We start from the raw sequence: 19,662 nt of genomic DNA, 5'->3' as shown, positions 1-19,662 counted from the left end.
TAGCCTGTGGCAAAAACACATTCTTTTTAATTTCGTGACCTGAATCTATGAAAATGTTCAAGATAGCACAAGCATAAAATAGCATTTTTGCAGGAACAAGGTGAGAGCTATTAGCTGAACACGTGACATATCCTAGCATGGCGTTGGTATGCCCTTTAAAAACAAGAAAAAAGAAAATAAATTCAGCAAAGACCTAAAACAGGACCTGAGCGATGCATCTGGCCCTTTGGTTGATCCACTTCACTGTTCAGTGAAACCTCAGGCATGGCTGTCAAAAAAACGCTCTTAAGGAAGGGAAACAGGAAGGAAAGGCTGAGGTATGCCAAACTATACAAGGACTGGATTGAAAACCTGCGCCAACTGATGAATACAAATTTGAAATTTTAGGTCAAAATCTTTGTCAGTATGGAAGAAGTACAACAGTATCGATACAGCTACCTATAAAACTCAGAGTCTGTCATGGTTTGCGGCTGGATTTCAACCAGTGCTTGTTGGAATTTCAAAGGAATTTCATCCACCATGAAGTACTAGGTGTTTGATTAGAAATGGCTTCAGTGTTCAGCATTACAATGATCCGAAACACATGACATACCTGACACAAACACAAGGAAACACTATCAGTCATGGATTTGAGCTCCCCTGCAGGAGCATGATGCCTGTTTGCTACATTTCTAAGTAGCACCTTTACTTTTTAAAGGTCTTTTTGCACATCTTACCTCAATGCTCTCTTCTGTAGCAATCTGGGATTGCTTAGTTTAATGGGGTTCTCACTCCCAATTCCTGTGGACAGAAGAAAAGAGTAACATTTATTCATGTTCCACGGTCCATTAATTTCACTTTGAACCCGGGGTTGTGTCTTCAGATGAACAGATGATCAGAGCAGCGTAGGCATGTTAACGTGAAGCAGCTCTCTCTGCAGCTCCTTGGCACAGGACCACATTAATTAAGAGGCCTTCCACAGAGAAAACGAACAATGTGGAAAACAATCTACCTGTCCCACTGAATCATATCGCACAATAAGTAGTCTATGTTAGTTCTCTCACACACACACACACACACAATTGTTGCATTTATATTCAGACACACCGTCTCCTTCTTAAGCATCAGTCTATGTGTTGTGCATGAGATCATACATCAGAGCGTTTGACGGCCTGTGTACAGTGCAGTTTCACCACACATCAAAGTTGCAGTGCAGATGGGATCATTGTCACTGGGTAGCATTTCTACACTGCACCCTCCAGGAATACAGAGAGCACAGATAGTTTCCTCAGCCATCAGAAGCATAATGTATGATAAAACCTAATTACATACACAATCCAACTTTCTACAGTCTGGTGTGTATTAGGAAGAAAAATCAAGTCGGTAAACACGGGAACAATGTGGTATAAACACCTGCCTACAGAGACATACAGCCTCAGTACCCCCCCATCCCACCAAAATGGGGCATTAGTGGGTATTAAACATCACAACAGTCTCATGAGAAACCCAAGTTGTGCAACACATCCCTGTAGGGAACATCTATGCTTGCTATTTGCTCTAAACCTCAAACGTGCGGTTCTGGCTGCACTTGGACCTCTGAGTAGCCAGAGCTGTGCAATTTTGGGAGAAACATGTGGTCCTACTTCCATCCCCTCCGAGATCACCTCAAGGTCAAATCCCCCCACCCCATTAAACTTGCCCACTGCTCCACCCAAACCCCTAACATCTCCCCAGTGGCTACCCACCCCAAACTAACCCCCGCCCCTCCCTTCCCCATTCCAGATCTGTTAGTCCCTGTTAAAGATGTTTGGGTTGATGCTTTCAATCCCTCCTACTTAAGCAAAACATCATCTGAGACATTTGAGAAGAAAGGAGGCCTATTTGGAGAAGGTGGTGTGCGGGTATGGGTTTAGGGGTAGTTGAGTATTGTTTCAGCTGGATGGAATAGGGCTGCTGAAACACAGTGAGCCTTGAATGATAATCTTATTCAGAGTTGACTGCGTTTTCTTTTGACCAGAGTCAAAAAGATTAAGTCAACATCATTCAAGCAGGTATAAAGTCTCTTTACTGATCACACATAGATGAAGTTTAGATTTTATACAAGCTTAATTGCAACTTAATCTTTGGCAGTAACAGACTTTTGAACATCTAATTTTTGAGACCAGCAAAAGGTTGAGGAAGCTATCATTTCTTGATATTTCTGTGATATCATCTCAGACAGATTAAGGTCAGGACTAGGCCATTTTTTTTCTTAATTTAGTTGTGCTCTTTGGGTCAAAGTGTTTTCATCATTCCATTTTTTCCCCGAGATTCAGATCTAGAACTGATATCCTGGTTTTCTCCTATAAAAAGCTGAATCCATTGCTCCCTCGTGACTACGATGCTCCCTCCACCGTGCTTCACACTTGAAACGGTAAGGCATTCGTGTTCGGTGGTTTTCTCCTTTCAAACAGTATTTTTTTTTTTTTAAAGCTTAGCTATATGTCTAATTCATCTTGTATATGTTTATTTGGTTTGCACCTAGTATTTTTTAAATTACAGTTGTTGAGATTTCCATTAGCAATAGAAAATGAGACAGTCCTGAATTAAGCTTCTCACAACTTTGAGTTAAAGCTATAAATAAATGCAATAGAGAGTTTTCTACACAATGGAATGACCACTATTGACCAAACGTCAGCTACAAAGCAATACGCGATATTGATGATACACGAAGCAGTATCACTTAACATGTGGATGACTTTACAAATGTAGCCTTCTTTAAACAAGTAGTGTTGAATATTAGACTGCTGTACTGGAGGGCAGCCTTCCAGCTCTGGTCCAGATGCCAAACTAAACATGTGACTGTGTTGGGCTCAACTGTCACAGTTAGGTTCCAAAACTCTTCAATAAGTGAAGGCTTTGTTGAGCTCCACAGACCACAGCTAATAGCCATGTTGGAGACAATTGAGGTGAAGTGAAAGACAACATTTATCCAGAGCTAACAATTACAACTCCTCGTAATTTAAGTGAAATCGAAACCTTTGTTACTGGTAAAAAGCCAACGTGTGTCTTATATCCCACTGCTTGTTCAAGAAGCATAAATAAAGAAAGAAAGTGATCATTTACCCTTTCTCCACAACTAATGCTATCTTTTACATAACCATACTAAATTGATACAAATTGTTGGGTGTTTTAATACAGACTACCACGGCCACAGCAACCACAAGATTACTTTAAAAACATCCACAATATTGCATCGCCATTTCATCTTTCTGTACTGTGATACCCACATGGAGCCATGAATGCCAGGTTAAAGGAGGTGAAGTCTGATGAAATCTAAAGATGTCTAATGCTGTTAATTTAATGAGTAAACTGGAAATACATGAGAATAAAGGAGTTAATTTACTAACATTTGGATAAGAAATAATAATAAAAAAATAATAATAATCAGGCTTGTTCGAAGGCATTTTTGAGGCTCAAAATGTGGTTTTAGTGCCAGGGCTACAGTTGGGTTATGGTTAGGTATAAGGTAAGGGTTAGACATTAATTTTTCATGGCTAGAGTAAGCATTGCCAATTAGATGTCCTCACTAAGATATGAAAGTGTGTGCGTGCGCGTGTTATGAAGCACACCGGTTTCAGTACTCGTCCACCTTACCCCAATTGTTCTTGGCATCATTCATGCTTTTCAGATGTCTATAATGTAAGTGGTCAGTGGATTTAAATGTTTAGGAATAACAAAACTGAAAAATATCTTAATTTCCATTTAAATTATAGTGTGAAACAAAACCAGATGTAAAGTTTAACTAGCTGCTTTTGCAAAAAATAACCCACGCCTTCTTACCCTTGGGGGCAGCCGTCTTATGCTATTGTGAAGTCTCAGACTTAATTCTTCACAAACCAGACCTGTACTCCTTTTACACCTCATATACTCTATATGCTGTGGCATGTGGTCCATCAGGAGTGACACCACCCTCCACCACCATCCCCACGGTTCCCAGAAAGGGCCTCAATTCATTCGTCATTCCAGACACAGGCATAAAAACCTCCACAAAGATCACAGATGTCCCACAGCCTTTGATGCTGGCTGTAATCTACAGAAACACTATGGCTGCTATAGCCGCAAGGGAATACGCCAGGAATTCCTCAGCACTGTGCCCCGTGTGTGTCGACGACGCTGTAAAGGCAGCTTGATGCAGATAAAACATGAGGATAAAATCATTTCACGATTCAGTGGAGTGTCATTGAGGTTCTGAAGTGTACAAGCCTTTTATGTGATGGTATCAAAGGTTGTTGTATAACACTGTCTGTTAACAAAGAAGCTAAGTTAACTTTGGAAAGGCTCTGATAAACTTGACAGTAACATGAGGCTAAAGCTCCATGTCTTAACCCACAATACACCCAGTGTGGCAGCCAAAGAGGCATCAGTGGCTGACCATATGTCTAATTTACGATCCAGGATTAACTTTGATTCCTGGGATTACAGCAGGCCCAAAAGTAACCACCCTTTATCTGTATGAATTACATCACACCTGAAGTGCCTGACATTTAAGTCTCAGCACCCCCCACCAATTTTCCAGTTGCCCACCGATTCTGTGTGCTGGGAGGCTCAAGCTGCAACTAAAGCCTCCACACTAACAGGAGCTTAAGAATTAAGGCATTGAGGGGGGGGGGGGGGGGGGAAAAAACAGATGGAGAGACAGAAATTAGGTGAGGCCACTGCTACCAAACAGTGTTCTAAGCACAGGGATGCCACAATAAGCCAATTAGGTCTTAAACACTAGTATTAATGGTTATAAAAGCAGTTCAGCTGCAAAGTCTGAATGAAAGCGTACTTCTACAACCTAAACTCCTCAAACAAGCTTCAAAGCACATCCTCCTCCGAACAACACAAGACTATTCTGTATGCTCACATAAAAGCCTGACACTGAGGGCCACCTGCTGCAGATTCACATCCATCTTAACACAGACAAGCAGATCTAAACACTCAGGTGTCAGTTAGAAAATATAATGAGATGCATTCAGACAAACACAGGTATCAACTAGTGGCCAATCAGTGGGTGTATAAACAGGGGTGAAGGAAATAATGCAAAAACTGTAACGTAGACCTCAACACTGATAATATTAATCTGTGATGCCACATTGTCTCTAATGCCGAGTACTGACAGGTACAAACATGTCAGTACTTCTCACATGTTTGTACCTGTCAGGACGTCAGCCAGTGCTTCTGATATACACAATATGACATTTATATATTACAAAGCCATGAATAATTGGGTCATTTAGAGCACTAGACCAAGCTTTGCGTTCTATTCAAACCTTTCGAATTCAAAATTGTTGATTAATGATTGACAGCACGGTGGTTAGCACTGTTGCCGCACAGCAAGAAGGTCCTGTTTTAAGGAGGTTGTCGTTTTGAAATGGCGTTTTGCGATGTATTTGCTGGCTTTTCACTGAATGCTGTTCTTGTCCAGTTCACAAATTTCGTCTGAAAGAGCTGACCTTAAACAAGAAACTCAAGTTCTGAAGCAAAAATTTTAACAAAGTTTTTGCCAGCAGTGAAGTTGCAGTGTGCCCTCTGTTGGTCAACCTATGCAATGACCCTTTCATTTTTCAACTTTTATAAATGACAATACTGACAGATCAGACACTACTAGCTTCTCTGACAATTCGCTGTTATAAATGAAGGACATGTGTAGTGAAAACATTTAGTCAAATAAATTGTGTCAAGTACAAAAATATGTTGAAAGTAGATATTTCTGCAACACCCCATGTCTTGCTTAAAAATAGTTACTTTGTCCTGATTACCAGGTTCTCCTTTTCCCTGCACATGGAGACCGTCTTTAACAGCTTACTGAGCTCAGCTATTCACTGCTCTCTTATGACACAGTGCTTAAGTGCTATGCAACAGATCATATCCATACAGCATCTCTGTGTCCATCTCTATCTCTATTTCTCCATATCTATCTCTGTATCTAGACTGAAAAAAAGAAAAAAAAACCTACTGAATACTCCTAATGACCCAAATCCAAAGTCAGTAAATTTTGTTTAATTCAGTGCAAAACCATATACGCCTTCACAACACATCCATAAAACTACTTTTTCAAACGTCCAAGTAGGTATGGAGCCTTGAAATAGCTTCCTACATAAAACAGCCCCCTGCAGTATTAAGAATCCCTCATCTTTACATAGTGTCCTTGGAGGCTACAGCTGCAGTGCAAGGACAGCTGGCTGGAAAGCAGGACAGTGAGCAGAGAGGAAGGGAGTCTGCGGTTTGTTGCCTGCCAACTTCTACGAGCTTAGAGTCCCAACAGCCCAAACCAGAGTAACCTGTCCCCAAGCTCACTGCCTGAGCTACAAAATCTGAGCTGCAGAGCCCTAAGTCACTGCACTTACCTTGGCTGCAGAACTTGACGTGACTCAGGTAATTCGAGATCCATGGATTCCGGTACATTTTGGCAACAGAGTCAGGTGAGAGTTTAAGACAGAAAAGAAGTGAAAGACACGGGAAGACAGAACAGCTGACCGAGAAGTGATGCAACTACAAAAGTACTCCGTCAGTGCTCCGGGACAGGCAGAGAGGGAGGGAGAGGCGAGTCAGGTAGTATTAGAGAGAAGCAGGATAGAGGGAGGGAGGGGGAGAGAGAAAGATGTCCCAGCCGCAGTACCAGCATAAGCAGTGGTGGTCCTGACAGGCAAACAGAGGAGTGCTCAAGCTTTTGCTGCACTACACCTCTTCTCAGATTCACTCCTCTGCTCTGGCTCCTCTCACCAACCAATGTGGACTAACCGGTGCCCGCAATAACAACAACCTGCAGGTCTAAAAGCTGCTCAGCATGGGCTAAGCTCATTAGCCAAGGGAGCAAAATTAGGCCCCTTCTCTACTGCAGACTGGAGCAAAGTGTCCTGCATGCTTCAGAGTGAGCCTCAGAGAAGAGAAAGAGAGAGAGAGAGAAAAAAACAAAGCAAAACTGTGCATGCACGAGAGAGAGAGATAGTTATGCGAGTCCCACGAGAGCACTGCCTTCCCTTGGCTCACACACTCGAGTGGGATGCCAAAGAAACCGGTGCAGAGCGTCAGAAAAGGGAGGGAAGAGAAATAGTGCGGAGTCTGGAGAACGAGAGTGGAAATAATGAGGGCAGGAAGAGAAGACGAGAAAGTTCAAATGACCCTCTCAGTCTGATGAGAAATTCCAGTCATCTCTCAGCAGGGACAAAATAAAAGGAACAGCATGGAGCTAGGCAGAAAAAAAAAAAAGCTGGGAAGGGCAAAGAGAAGGTACGAAAGAAAGAGCGAAACAAAGTCAGGAAAAGAACGAAGGAGCGTGCGAGCTGTAATGGGGGAAACAGAAATGTGTCTGCTCGTGACTAATGTTACCATTACACCAACAGTTTGCTTCTTCCTAGAACAACTAATAAGAGGTGCAAAGGGAAGAGAACTAGGTTGATTTATTGATATCCCCACAATTCTCCTTTTAACACACTAATCAAACGTGTTTGTGTGATTCAAGCCCACATACACCAATGTTACACAGTGAGTCATGGCATGTAGAAACCCATTCTATTCTATTGTATGAATATGCTTTACGTGATTGCCAAGAACAAGACAAATGTGCTTGCACTCACACACCTCACCTATACGTCAATGTGACAACGACATGCTTATCACTGTAGTGAGAGGGCACTACAGGGAGGCTGGCACAGTGCCTGATGGTGCCTTTAACAAGATACTGTGGGGGGGGGGGGGGGGGGGGGGGGGGGGGGAGTGATGCATCTTATCTTTCTGCAGCACACAGAGAGAAAGCTGTCAGCGCCAAACACACAGCAGTCAACATAAAGCAGATCTTTTGGATGGAACCAGCCACAAATGTCAGTTTCTCAATTCAGTGGCTGAAAGGTGTCAAGGGGGGGGGGGGGGAATAAAAACCACCTTCTTTAAAATATATTCATCTCAATGGAGCTCTTTTAAAACTTCCTGCAAATCTAAACTAGGTTATTGGACTGTACCGAAAGCACAAACATGCATCCATCATAACATTTGACGAAGAACATAAATCAGCCTTTTCCCACCACCTTGGACTATAAAGGTGTGCTAAGATGTAACAGGACTGTCTGACGATGGTGTGTAAACTGTAGAGGTGGCATGTCTGGATCCCTCTCCAGGATGAGCTCATCTGGCTCAGCGTGTGAGTGGCGCACAAGCACACATCCATCACAGAGCTGCCAGTTCACACCGTGGCTGAGTGGGTGGAGAAAGCGCTACCTGCACGCAACGCTCAAAGTGTTACTTTCAATGTCAGTAGTTTCGCAGACTGACAGACACCTGACAACTGATGCAGTGTATTCATAAAATGAATGAGTTTGCATACAAGTGAATTTTACCTAAGGAGATAAAGGAGCTAGAGGACACCGATACTATCAGCCAAAGCTGGCCGCTGACCTTTAGCTACTGATAATCACAACTGCTGATAAATGGGGATTTCAAAACGCAAGAAACACCCATTGACAATATTATGAGTGTTGCTGTTTAACTAGAGGCCACTCTGCAACTTCCCTGTTCAAGTGAGATTTCAGGTCCTAAGTTTTAATTAACCCTCAGCTTTCTGCCTTTTACATATCAGTGGGCCTTTCATGCACTCTCAAAGCTTCGACATGGCATGACCAAAAATACCTACAGTACTTTCAGTAACAGGGTATGAAGGCTGGAGATATACTTTAGATAAACTATGCAATGATTCGTGCTGAAAAACAAATTATTTAACCATCAATGGTCTGAGGATGTTTTTTTTCCCCTTTTGAAAAGGTTATCAGAAGAATATGTTAACAGAAGCATCGTCTTTTAGTCTCATCCACTCACCGTGGGTCCGCTTACAGCATCAGGCAGTTATCCGTTTCCATCCACCATTCAGCGTTTACAAATGCGTGCAACCAAAGCCTGCTTAAATCTGAATAATCACCAATATCACTCAATATTGTCCTTGCCTACAGTCTCTGTATGTTCATACCTGTTTACAGAAGTTAAGGTCAGAGGGTTTGAATAATTAACCAAAATCCTCTTTAAGCAACTTCTCAATAAATTGTTGAAAACATGCAGAAATTTATTTAATTTGCACTTTTAATTTAAGTCAACCAGCCACTTTAATTATGTGCATTTAGCCATTTGTCTTGCCGTTAATGCCAACATATTAACCCCCCCCACCCCACCCCCCAAAAAAGAAAAAAAGAAAAAAAAAAACAAAACCACATACACACCACCCACACATATTTCTAAATGTGTGTGGCAACTGTACTAATGACGAAGAAAAACTTTTACCTCCCATCTGGATGTCTGCCTTGTATGTAATGTTTGATTTTGACTCATCGGCTTTAGGGGTGACATCAGTTCAACAAAACCACTAGACTGCTTCTGCCCTGTTATTATCAATCATGAGTCTTCAGTGCCAAGGGTGGGCAAGACTTTACAGGTTGCTGCAATGATGCACTGTTCTTGTTTTCTTCGTCTTTGTGGTGGATAATCAGATTTTACTTGGCAGGATTACAGGATGACGCAGTACTGTATAAACAAGCGCACACAAAATAATTTTAAAAGAAAAAGATTTTTAAAAGCTGTTTCATCAAATATGGGGAATGTGAACAGAGTATTGTTTAATACTTCAAACAAATCAGATGACCTAAGCCTGCTACTGATTACCTAATTTAAAAATCAGTGTTTAAGCTTAATTTCACTGTGTTTACTTCTTTTAAACTCTTTTTAAATCCATGTTATAATGAAACACAGAAAACAATTCCCATTTACTCTCCTTAGAAACTCTGTGGGAGCTTGCGTTTGCTCCTGTAAATGCTCACATGCAGACTATAAACCAGCCTACAACACGTAAACGAATGGTTGAATGGAGACCATAAACTGGAACAAATGGCAGCGAACATAGAAATTTAAGACATCTTTGCTGTCACACAGAAAAACACTGACGCCCATGATGAGGGTATGTAAATGTCTGACTACAACTGTGTTTCTATTGAACGAGAGCTTTTTGAGGAAACCACTAAAGTATCAAAACTCATCTATTATATGAGAGAAGTGAGAATTTGTTCTGATGGTCAAAGCTTAGGGATGATGGGTTTATGCCAAAATAAGCATGCATTCAGTGTGAGTGCAAAGCTTTTGGTATGGTCAGAGATTGTGACAGCTCAATACTGACGCTTGGAATGATAGTAAATAATTCACAGTATTTTTTTCTTTAAGGGCAAGTATTAAAATAAGTTGAATTGTCACATGCAGTCATTCTGCTAGTTTGCCTAAGTAAAGCCTAAGCAATAAAAACTGAAAACAACTAAATTGTCAGCTAATCAATTCATAGCTTAAGCCATGAAAACAAATGAAATGTAACTAGCATGAAAAGAAAAGTAGCTTAACTGTTAAAGTTATGAAAGTAATATTTCAGATGAAGCTGCGTTACCCAAGATACTTTAAATATGTACTACAAACAGTGTCATTTGGTACGTAAGCAGTCGGTTGTTAAAATGCGAGGATGTATGGGTAGGTTAAGGCGTTAAACACTGTGAGAAAGACACTTTACGTTTTTGAAGTTTAGCATGACTGAGAGTGAAGAAGTTTGTGCTTAATATCATAATAGCAGAGACACACCTCACCACTCATCATTCCCCAGATGTTCACATTCAAGGTGGACGTTGTTTCAGTCTGGACAAGCTCACATGTGCAGCCAGTCATGGGGTCATTATTAGATAAACACTTCCAGATAGGACATGTTTGCACTTAGAATGACCCCCTGTGTGGAGAGGCATCACAACGTGTCTGCGAGGAGAGAAGTGCCTAATGGCTGCATCACATTCCCGGTTGGAAAACCTCTCTAAAGACAGAGAATGTGGAGAAAGAGGGAAAAGAGCGAGCTTTTCCAAGGTACTCTCTTTCTCTGGGCTCTTTTGCAGTGCTCCTAGAAATAAAGTCCAGATTTATAGCATCCCCGAGGAAAGATATCCGTTTTGTCTGGCCAGAGAGCAGTGCACGGTTCCAGTGCATGTGGCCATGCTGTCTCTGCAAATACATAACAGAGCTCAAACCCCGGCATCACAGTCATAAATTCCATATAGGGGGGCTGCCGAATGAAAGGTAAAGATATTCATATGCACACGTGAAGGGAGTTAGAGGAGGGGAGGCTGAGGATAAAACTCCATTTGCCATGTTGTTAAATGTCTTTTACTGGGCATGATGGGTTTTCAGTATGATGCAAACAGATTCTTCTAGGTGCCCTTTGACCTTCAAATAGTGTGTTAAGACAGAAGGTTTTTGCAACATGTCACTGACAACTTGATCTCAATATAGAGCGATTACTTTAAAAGAAGTTTGGTTCCTCTCCCAGTCTGGATGCTGAATTTATTGGAGGTTTTTGAACTTATGACTACTTTAATTTGGACCATTTTAAATCATCAGACGAACTTCACACTCATGAACTGATGCCAATATCCCCATCTCCATGATCACTAATTTTTTGTTCTTATAAATGTAACCCCACAGTGATTCTGGGTCTGCTGACCCTTCTTAGAACAGCTCTGTATCTAAAATAAAATGCCAAAACCACCCAAATATGATAAAACAAGGTTTAAAGTCTTCTCTTCAACTAAAACACAGGAGTGCCTAGAAATGTTATATTTTATAATATATATGAAAGCCACAACTGCTGTCCCATCATGGTTTCTGGACTCATTTTGCATCATTAACATTAGCCTCACGTCAGTTTTATGGAGAAGTAGGGCTGTGCCATTTCATAGCATCTGCACACATTTCTATGCAATATGAAAATGTCACATTGTTAGGTCATTGCAATGTCTTGCATCCAAGTTCCATAGTATGAGCAATGAGTGTGAGAGCTCCATGCCCCCTCTGTTTATGATTTACTTCCTAAAAAGGGAGGTACTTGAACAACCTTCAACAAGGTATAGTATTTTCAACATATGCAGATATTTAAAAAAATAATAATTGTGATGCAACTTTGAAGCTAGGCTGTCTACCCCATCCAGAAGTGAAAATAGTTAGACCAGATGGTGGTGTACCAATTTATCATCCAATGCTAGCACGCTTAGCAAGTTACATTCATAAATTGTATAGAAGTGACAACTGCTCCCTAAAGGTGGGTGGGTTGTGTGAAATAAAAGGACTGAACTGAAGAACCGTTTCTAAACATTTTTCACCCAATAAAAAAGCCCAACATATGTATTCCTATTAAAAGGGCTAGTGTTAACATAAGTTGGCTAGCTGACTCAAATATGAAACTTTATGGGATACCTGAGCTCTGAAAAGCCGTTCAGGTCAGATATATCAGACCTCAAACTTCAAAAGACGTTCCTGGACAAGATCTTAAAACTTCGTTATCAACTTGCTTTCTGAACGGACTTTGAAACTTTACAGTTATACTGAAAATAGATCCTGCAACGCTGACCTTCTCTGGCAATAGTGCTCTATTAACCCCCAGAAAACCCCCCACAAACACCTCAGCATAGCTTTCCCAGAATAACACAGATAAGAGGTCTTAAGCAGACTTCATTGTCTCTGAAGTGCTCCAGCAACTCAACTCTAGGCCCAACACAGAGTTAAAACATGAGCTAACTAATGTTCTAATATTGTATTACTTTTTAAGAGGGACGGAGGTGGAAAATAATTTAATTACCTTAATTTCCCATAAAGCCATTAGAAAAATGTCATCCCTTATTTTTGTTAATCTTGTTTGTTTTTTCCTCTGCATTTTGGTTTTTAATTATCTTTGTTTAAACAAACAAACAAACAAATTAATAAATAAAAAGGTGAGTGAAAAAGAAATACTCAGTGCATCATGGGTAGCCCCCAGGAGCCTTGATCCATTGCAGTGTAACTCAGGGAGGTTTTGGGGTCACCTGAACCAGCCCTAACTATAAGCTTTATCAAAGGGGGCCTGAAAGCTGAAGGCTCTGCCTCCTATTGTACTTTTCCATGCCATAGGAATTACATGTACGGCAGCAGTCTGAGAGCAAAGTGCTCTACTGGGGTGATACAGCAAGATAAGATAACGCCTGATTATTTAAGACCTTATATGCGAGGGGAAGGATTTTAGATTTAATTCTGATTTTTAACAAGGAGCCACTGTAGAGGAGCCAGTATAGAAATATGAAAATATGCTCTCTCTTTCTGCCGATACCAAACGCAGATCCAATACCTGCAAATAAATGTGAGCTTATCTGAAGTCTACTTTGAATAAATTATCCAGAAAATAACATAACTCAAAAAAAGAACCTCAACAAATTTTGATGAATTATTTCCTCCCGTGATTAAGTACCTAAAATATTAACAGTCAGTGGACAACACGCTTTCCATACCTGTAACTGCAATTAGGATTAATATGTAATTATATAAGCCATCTGCTCCTCAATGATTATGTGACCCACGAGGCATGTGATGCACCTGCAAAGCTGAAACAAGTCTAAACTACCCGATTCCAACTGAGCCCTGGGGAAACATCTATACCCAAGTCAGCGTGCGTACACACATACACGCGTCCGCACACACAGCTTTGAGCGCTTAAATAAACACGTGTGTGCTTTAGAGTGATAAACACTGCACATCTGGTGAGAGGAGAGAGCGCTACAGAACCAAGATTCTTTATCAACTCTGCTTGCCAGAGAATTTGTTTCCACCCTCAAGCGCCATGGACACCTTCCCAGGAACTGTCATCCTGGAGGATGGGAACGCTTAAGGGTATGGATAGAGATACTGGAGGAAAGCTCATGTCTCAACCCAGAGTGAGGCGAGCCAGCAGAGTGGAGGCTGCCACTGGTAAAGGGAACCAAATGTAGCTACAATGATCAGTGCCTGGCAAGATGCAATTATTTCCAGAGTTAAGAGCTGGGAACTCAGTGAACTATGGGCTTGGTAGTCCAGCTCTGCTATGTCCGAATAAACATTATCAATGGCACAGGTACTCAGCTAAGAGCAATGAAATACCTAAATAAACTCAACTATTTTGCTAAATAGTCTCTCCTAGCAGTGATCGTCATGTCTTGGCCAGCAAAAGCAGACGTGGCAAGTCAGCCCCCGTGTTTGACTTCTACATGGTGATTAAAAAAAAGAACAACGCTTTACCTTGAAAGCATTTCAAGCACGGATGCAAAGTCCCAACTTTTTCCAGATTCATTAAGATTGGCAGATACATGAAGCATAAAGGTATCTGCCAATACCAAGTGCAGATCCATTAGTAGGGTTACATTCATTTTTATATCTCTGAGGAAGAGAATTGATCTAACTTTTTATAACAGAATGTAAAAAATAAATACATCGAAAAAATATATACCATTACTGGAATTTATTAGAAAATGTTGGAGAGTAACAGGGTTAAGTTAAAGTTAAATGAAGACGTTTTAAAAAAAAAAAAAAAAAAAACAAAAAAAAAAAAAAAAAACAACAACACGTGTCCAAGGTTTTCATCAACTTGCTTGACAACAGTTTGCAGTCCAGTTAAAAACGATTGCAAACATTCAAAGAAAAGTTATTGCACATGTCAAATATTTCCACTGGCCCTTTGCTACAAACTTCCTGCATTCCTCCATTATGTGTTAGCTTCCCTGCTAGCAACCTGCACACTTTTGGAGTAAACAGAAAATATAATTAACAGAGTCCAAGCCCCACTGACTGGCTCAATCAGTGGGCTCACTGATCCAATCCAGGATCGCAAAGATATCGGATCAATCCGTCCCTAGTTTACAGAACATAGGGAATTATGTCTTCTCTTAGTGTCAAACCTGATGATTCCAGTTTTTCAACATTCACATCAGTTTAAGAGGAGTTCTTGAGCTTCATTAACATATAGACTTGTGGATAGACTGTCAATACAGTGCTGGCAGTACATTCTCATAGAGTTAGTTCACCCTCACTTTACATCAGCTACATCTCATCTACTAAATCCAACACCACAGCTCAATGCTGCAGCTAACACTTAATGTTTCAAGATAATCCAGGCAGACTTCATGCCAAAATGGGACATGGATTCAATGACACAATCTGATTTGAACATTTGAACCACACACGACTGTAACAAAAATCACAAATGACTATGCTTTCAGCTGGAGAACAAATCCAAAACCAAAATTTGAGGTCAGTGCCAAGGACAAATACTTTACCTCCTACATGCTATTACTTGCGCTCCATAAATCACCATTCATAAGATATCAGACCCAGAGCTTGTGATTTTAAAATAAAAGAAAAGCTGTCATGTAGGAGTAAAAATGAACAAGAGTCACCACAAGGGATCACAAAGACTAATAAGCGTCCTGCAAGACTCTGGCTGCTACGTAAAGAATGGTGTATATGCATCTAAGTGGCTTCACGGCAAAAAAAAAAAAACAACAAGCTTTCAGCACCACAAAACTTTCTAATCTCTCCAAATTATGCATATTGTCCTTAGTATATATTTTTTTAAGTTTTCTCTTTCTGAAGTATCTGTGGCTCGTTGAATTTTCTATGTACTTCCTTACAAAAAGTCCAGGACCTTGTGAGATGTTACAGAGACATGGTTAAAAAAAATGCAAGCATAAACACAAATCCAGAGGACTTTCTCCAAATGACCGTACCAAATTTCAATCCTTTGTACCATAGACAATATACAAACATGGACTAAGCTCGTGGTTCCATAAAGTGAAGCCAGTGCCGAAGTGCCTTCAATAAGCATTCTTATAAAGACCAGTAGGGGGCGACTGCTTTGGTTACAAAAAGAATTGTACAGTCTGTGGATCCCTCACTCTGTGAGCTCAGCAAACACTTCCCTGATGATTTTATGGGCTCAATCATACTGAAGGAAGGTCAGTTAGTAAATTTTGGTCAGGAGGATTAACGCCTGGTAAGTCTTCACTAACCAACTGGTGCTAAGCCCATCCTTTAGATGCAATCTATGCATTTTGATGATCCAGTGTTTGACTAAAACATTAAAAAGGTAGAGATACTTTTTGTGCTTTGCCAACACAGCTTTGCTACATGGACACATTAGCACAGTGCTAATTCAGTGTTTAAAAAGTTTTTAAAGTCACAGAAAGATCAGAAGGAGCTATAAACAAACCACAGGAAGCCAGTGTACTCCTAGTGGCATTTTACACAATTTTATCATCACTTTCCTTAAAAATATTCAATGGCTAACCAGACAATGGAAAGGTAAAGCTATGACCTGTGAAGCCAAGTGTCATGCTGATCCAGTGATTTGACAAAGGCAAAGTATGTCAAACGAAGGAACCTTACAAGGTTAAAGGCTGATCTGTAATGACAGAACAGTAAACAAAACAAAGCTTAAGCTATTCTAAGTACTATTTAATACATCAGTCCTGTGGTTTAGTGAACCCCGGCTAATGACAAGAGGATGTCCAGGCTAAAATAAAGCTGTGGACAACACTAACCCTTCATAAAGGCTCGTTCTGTTCCTTAAATAAAGGTCCAAGTCAAATTTATTATGTCCTCTGATAGAACAGCACAGGACCACACTATCCATCCTGACAGATAAACCAGCCATCAGATCCTGAACTCAAGTCGCTGGAAGGAAATGATAGACAATCACACTGCCTCAAGTTCTCCAGATGAGAGAACACATACATTAATACTCTCACACACATACGCGCGCGCACGCACACACACACACGCGCTTCCTGGATTAGGTGCTTTGGATCTCAGCCAGTGAAATCATAGAAAGTCTGACATCACGACAAACAGCTGAGAAAAGTAAATGACAGTCAACCACTGACAATGTGTAACCAAAGACGGTCACAACGTCACCGCTCTGCTTTCCCTTCTTCCTCAAAGTCGGAAACCAGATCAGACCTCAGCCAATTAAGTGACTGTGAACCAGGGCTCGTGTATTTTTGGAGCAGAGGTAAAAATAACTCCCTTTGCTCTGGGTTTTCTGACTAAATGATGTATACAGGAGTGTTTGTATATGAAGCCTGAATATTTCATTCCAAATAGTTTGGGTGTTTTCTTTATTTTGTTTTTTTTCCTCCATGAAAATTATTTTTAAGAAAGACTTCCTCACACACCACCTGCAGGCAGTTTGACTGTAGCTGGCTCAAGAACACTGCTAAAGCTCGTCATGAGTAATAATTAAAGATGGGGTTTGTATAAACGGAAAAGCTTGTGTAAAATGTTTTGTGTGTGTTGCCCTGTTAGGCAGGGCTCTATTTCTGTCTGTGTGTCCTGACGGAGCTAGAGCAGGTGCAGCACAATGAGCAACTGTAGTCTCCCCAACCAGTCACTCACCACTGAATGAATCACACATGGAGGAGCTCACCAGCCCCCCAGATTCAAAATCTCACTCAGGCCATTAGTTTGCTTGAAACGTACACAGATAAAACAAATCACTGAATAACTCCCACCCGACATATTTTCTACAAAAATCATAGATAAGATATGCAACAAGTCGCTGTTAAAAGAAGGCATGTATAGACTGGTGCAATTTAAAGCTGTTAAAGTTCAAATACACATAAAAACTCAAATACACCGGCTTATTAATAAAGCCTCTGTATTATAATCTAAACTGTATTTCAACGACACCACTTAAAAACGACATTTTAGAACAGCAAGTCTGAAAAAATATGGTGTTGATAGGAAACAATCTCAAAATCATCTAATATTTGGCTGCATTATTAAAATCTTCTTTAAAAAAAAAAAGTAACTTAAGCACATTATTTCACTAGCCGTAGAGAACATACCTTGATAATGTAGGTAATCAAAGAGCCAATGATCCTTAGTAAGTGTTTCTGGTGGATACAGAAGTCTTTCCAGGATATTGGGGTCTAACAGTTCTAAGCCTTGTGGAAGGTCAGCGCTCTGGAGGCTTGTGGGATAGGACTACTGGGGCATAAAGATAGACTGACAGGCCCAGATACCCCCCACCCACCTTCTATCTACAAGCCTCCTTTAGGGACGCATGTGCGGTGGCCAGATCTACAGCAGGCGTGAACTCGAGAGGTGGGTAGGTGGGTGACAAATTTAGAACGGTGCTTTCCCAGTCCAACAGCGGCAGGCCAGATCAATCAAATGATGAAAATCACAAGTACTAGTCATGAGGCCAATTAAACCGAGGACAGTGAGAAGTCAAATCAAAGGAAAACGCTGCACTCAAAAACTGTAATCGAAATTTGCATTTATAAACTTGGGATGAATTTAGGAACTTAAAAAAGCTCATAGTTGTAGTAAGGCCTGATTTGACCATCCCAAACCTGAATTCCCTTCTTTTTAAAAAAAACCTAAGCAAAAAGGTTATGGACTGCTGTCATGACACTCCTCTAAAATTTATTGATAAAATTTTGAATTCATTGCTCACTGTGAAAACAAAGCAGCTGCTTTATAAACTTTATAAATAAAAAACCATTTACCATTTTAGAGTTACTGAGTGTGCTTTGCAGTTTCTTTGCTTCTATTAAACTTCTTTAAGGTCAGATGCAATCTTTGCAGGAACTGAATTCAATCTGTTCCCTTTGAATAATGTGGTTCACAACAACCAGTCTGTCTTCAGAAGAACAGATTTAGAGTCTTTATGAGAAAGGGCATCTTTACAACCCTCATCACTTTAACTGGAACATCAAAATCCAAGTAGTTCTTGGAGAAATTGCAAGCGCGTATTCTTTTGAGCGTAAAGAAAAAAAAAAAAAGATTAATGCAGTAAGTGCTCACACACACACTATATTTTGTTATGGTAACTAAGATAAGACCTGTTTTAAAAAATAAATAAAAACCTGACAGAAAATCTGGAGTTATTAGCCAAATTAGTTTGTGACTTTGATAAACATCAGTTATCTATGCAGGAATTTGCTGATTCCAAAACATTCCCACTTAATAGTACTATTAATAATAGTTAATAGTACCACTCCTCTTACAGACAGTATAGTGCTGCAGAGGTCAAGAAAACTGTATGGAATAGTTGTGAGTTGTTCTTCCTTGCTTGCGCCTTGGACATAAAATTAACTTGCTTTTAATGGAAAGTGTCTAAAAATAAACTCATTGGCAAAACTGGTTTAAGAACTTTGACATTGAGGTTCTGACAGCACTCAATCTCCCTAAAATAGACCTCTGCTGGTCTCTTGGATCAATTTCAGCTGTCAGGCCAGTAATCCTTCCAGTGTACACAAACTAAACAGACAAATGCATTTGCATTTTGTCTGTCTCGCACAAAAAGCTCAGGTCATCTTACTGGTCTCCAAACACATAAACTATGGACTTAGTAATGAGCTTAGGTCTGTAAACAGTCTGTTCAAGAAGCAGAGAAAGCTTCATCTTTCTATTACACCTTCCTTTCAGTCTGTCCACTCTTTGGACAGACTTAGAGGAAGGAAGGAACTCAAAGACTCAAAGATAAGGGTGGGGGCTCTGCAACGCACAACGTGACAGGCAGCCTCATGTAGTAGGTAGGCAGAGAAAACGTTACATGTCTTTTGGGGTTTTTTTAAATAATAATAATAATAATAATAATAACAATAATAACAACAACAACAACAATTATTATTATACATATTTTGGAGTACAGAATCAGAGACAAATACTTCCACTGTGGCTTGAAGCTTTACAGCAAACAGCACCATCTAGTGCTGGTCATGCAGCATAACCACAGTATAAATACAGGCCTCAGTAGCTTTCTAATTCCTGACATCACCTCATTCTCCAGAATTTCTGGCTTGTTTATGGCTG

The 19,662-nt window shown here is 40.4% G+C and overlaps 1 protein-coding gene across 12 annotated transcripts in view; it reads right to left on the bottom strand.

The window, feature by feature from the left end:
• svila (supervillin a) overlaps window positions 1–19,662 on the bottom strand; it is a 79,240-nt gene that overhangs the window by 43,993 nt on the left and 15,585 nt on the right. For 6 of the 12 annotated variants that reach the window (XM_080866018.1, XM_080866022.1, XM_080866024.1 and 3 more), the window contains exons 1-2: window positions 6,354–6,808; window positions 717–780 (exon numbers count right to left, since the gene is read on the bottom strand). In XM_080866018.1, coding sequence (XP_080722144.1) covers window positions 717–780; window positions 6,354–6,411 — 122 coding nt within the window. In that variant the 5' untranslated portion in view covers window positions 6,412–6,808. Of the gene's footprint in view, window positions 1–716; window positions 781–6,353; window positions 6,810–19,662 lie in introns of those variants that run through there. The other 6 variants (XM_080866017.1, XM_080866020.1, XM_080866019.1 and 3 more) reach the window with 3 other exon arrangements.

The sequence above is a fragment of the Rhamphochromis sp. 'chilingali' genome, assembly GCF_963969265.1.
Source record: "Rhamphochromis sp. 'chilingali' genome assembly, chromosome: 18".
In the NCBI taxonomy this organism is placed as follows: domain Eukaryota; kingdom Metazoa; phylum Chordata; class Actinopteri; order Cichliformes; family Cichlidae; genus Rhamphochromis; species Rhamphochromis sp. 'chilingali'.
Note: the sequence above shows the minus strand (reverse complement) of the source record. Positions and strands in the feature narration are given on the sequence as shown.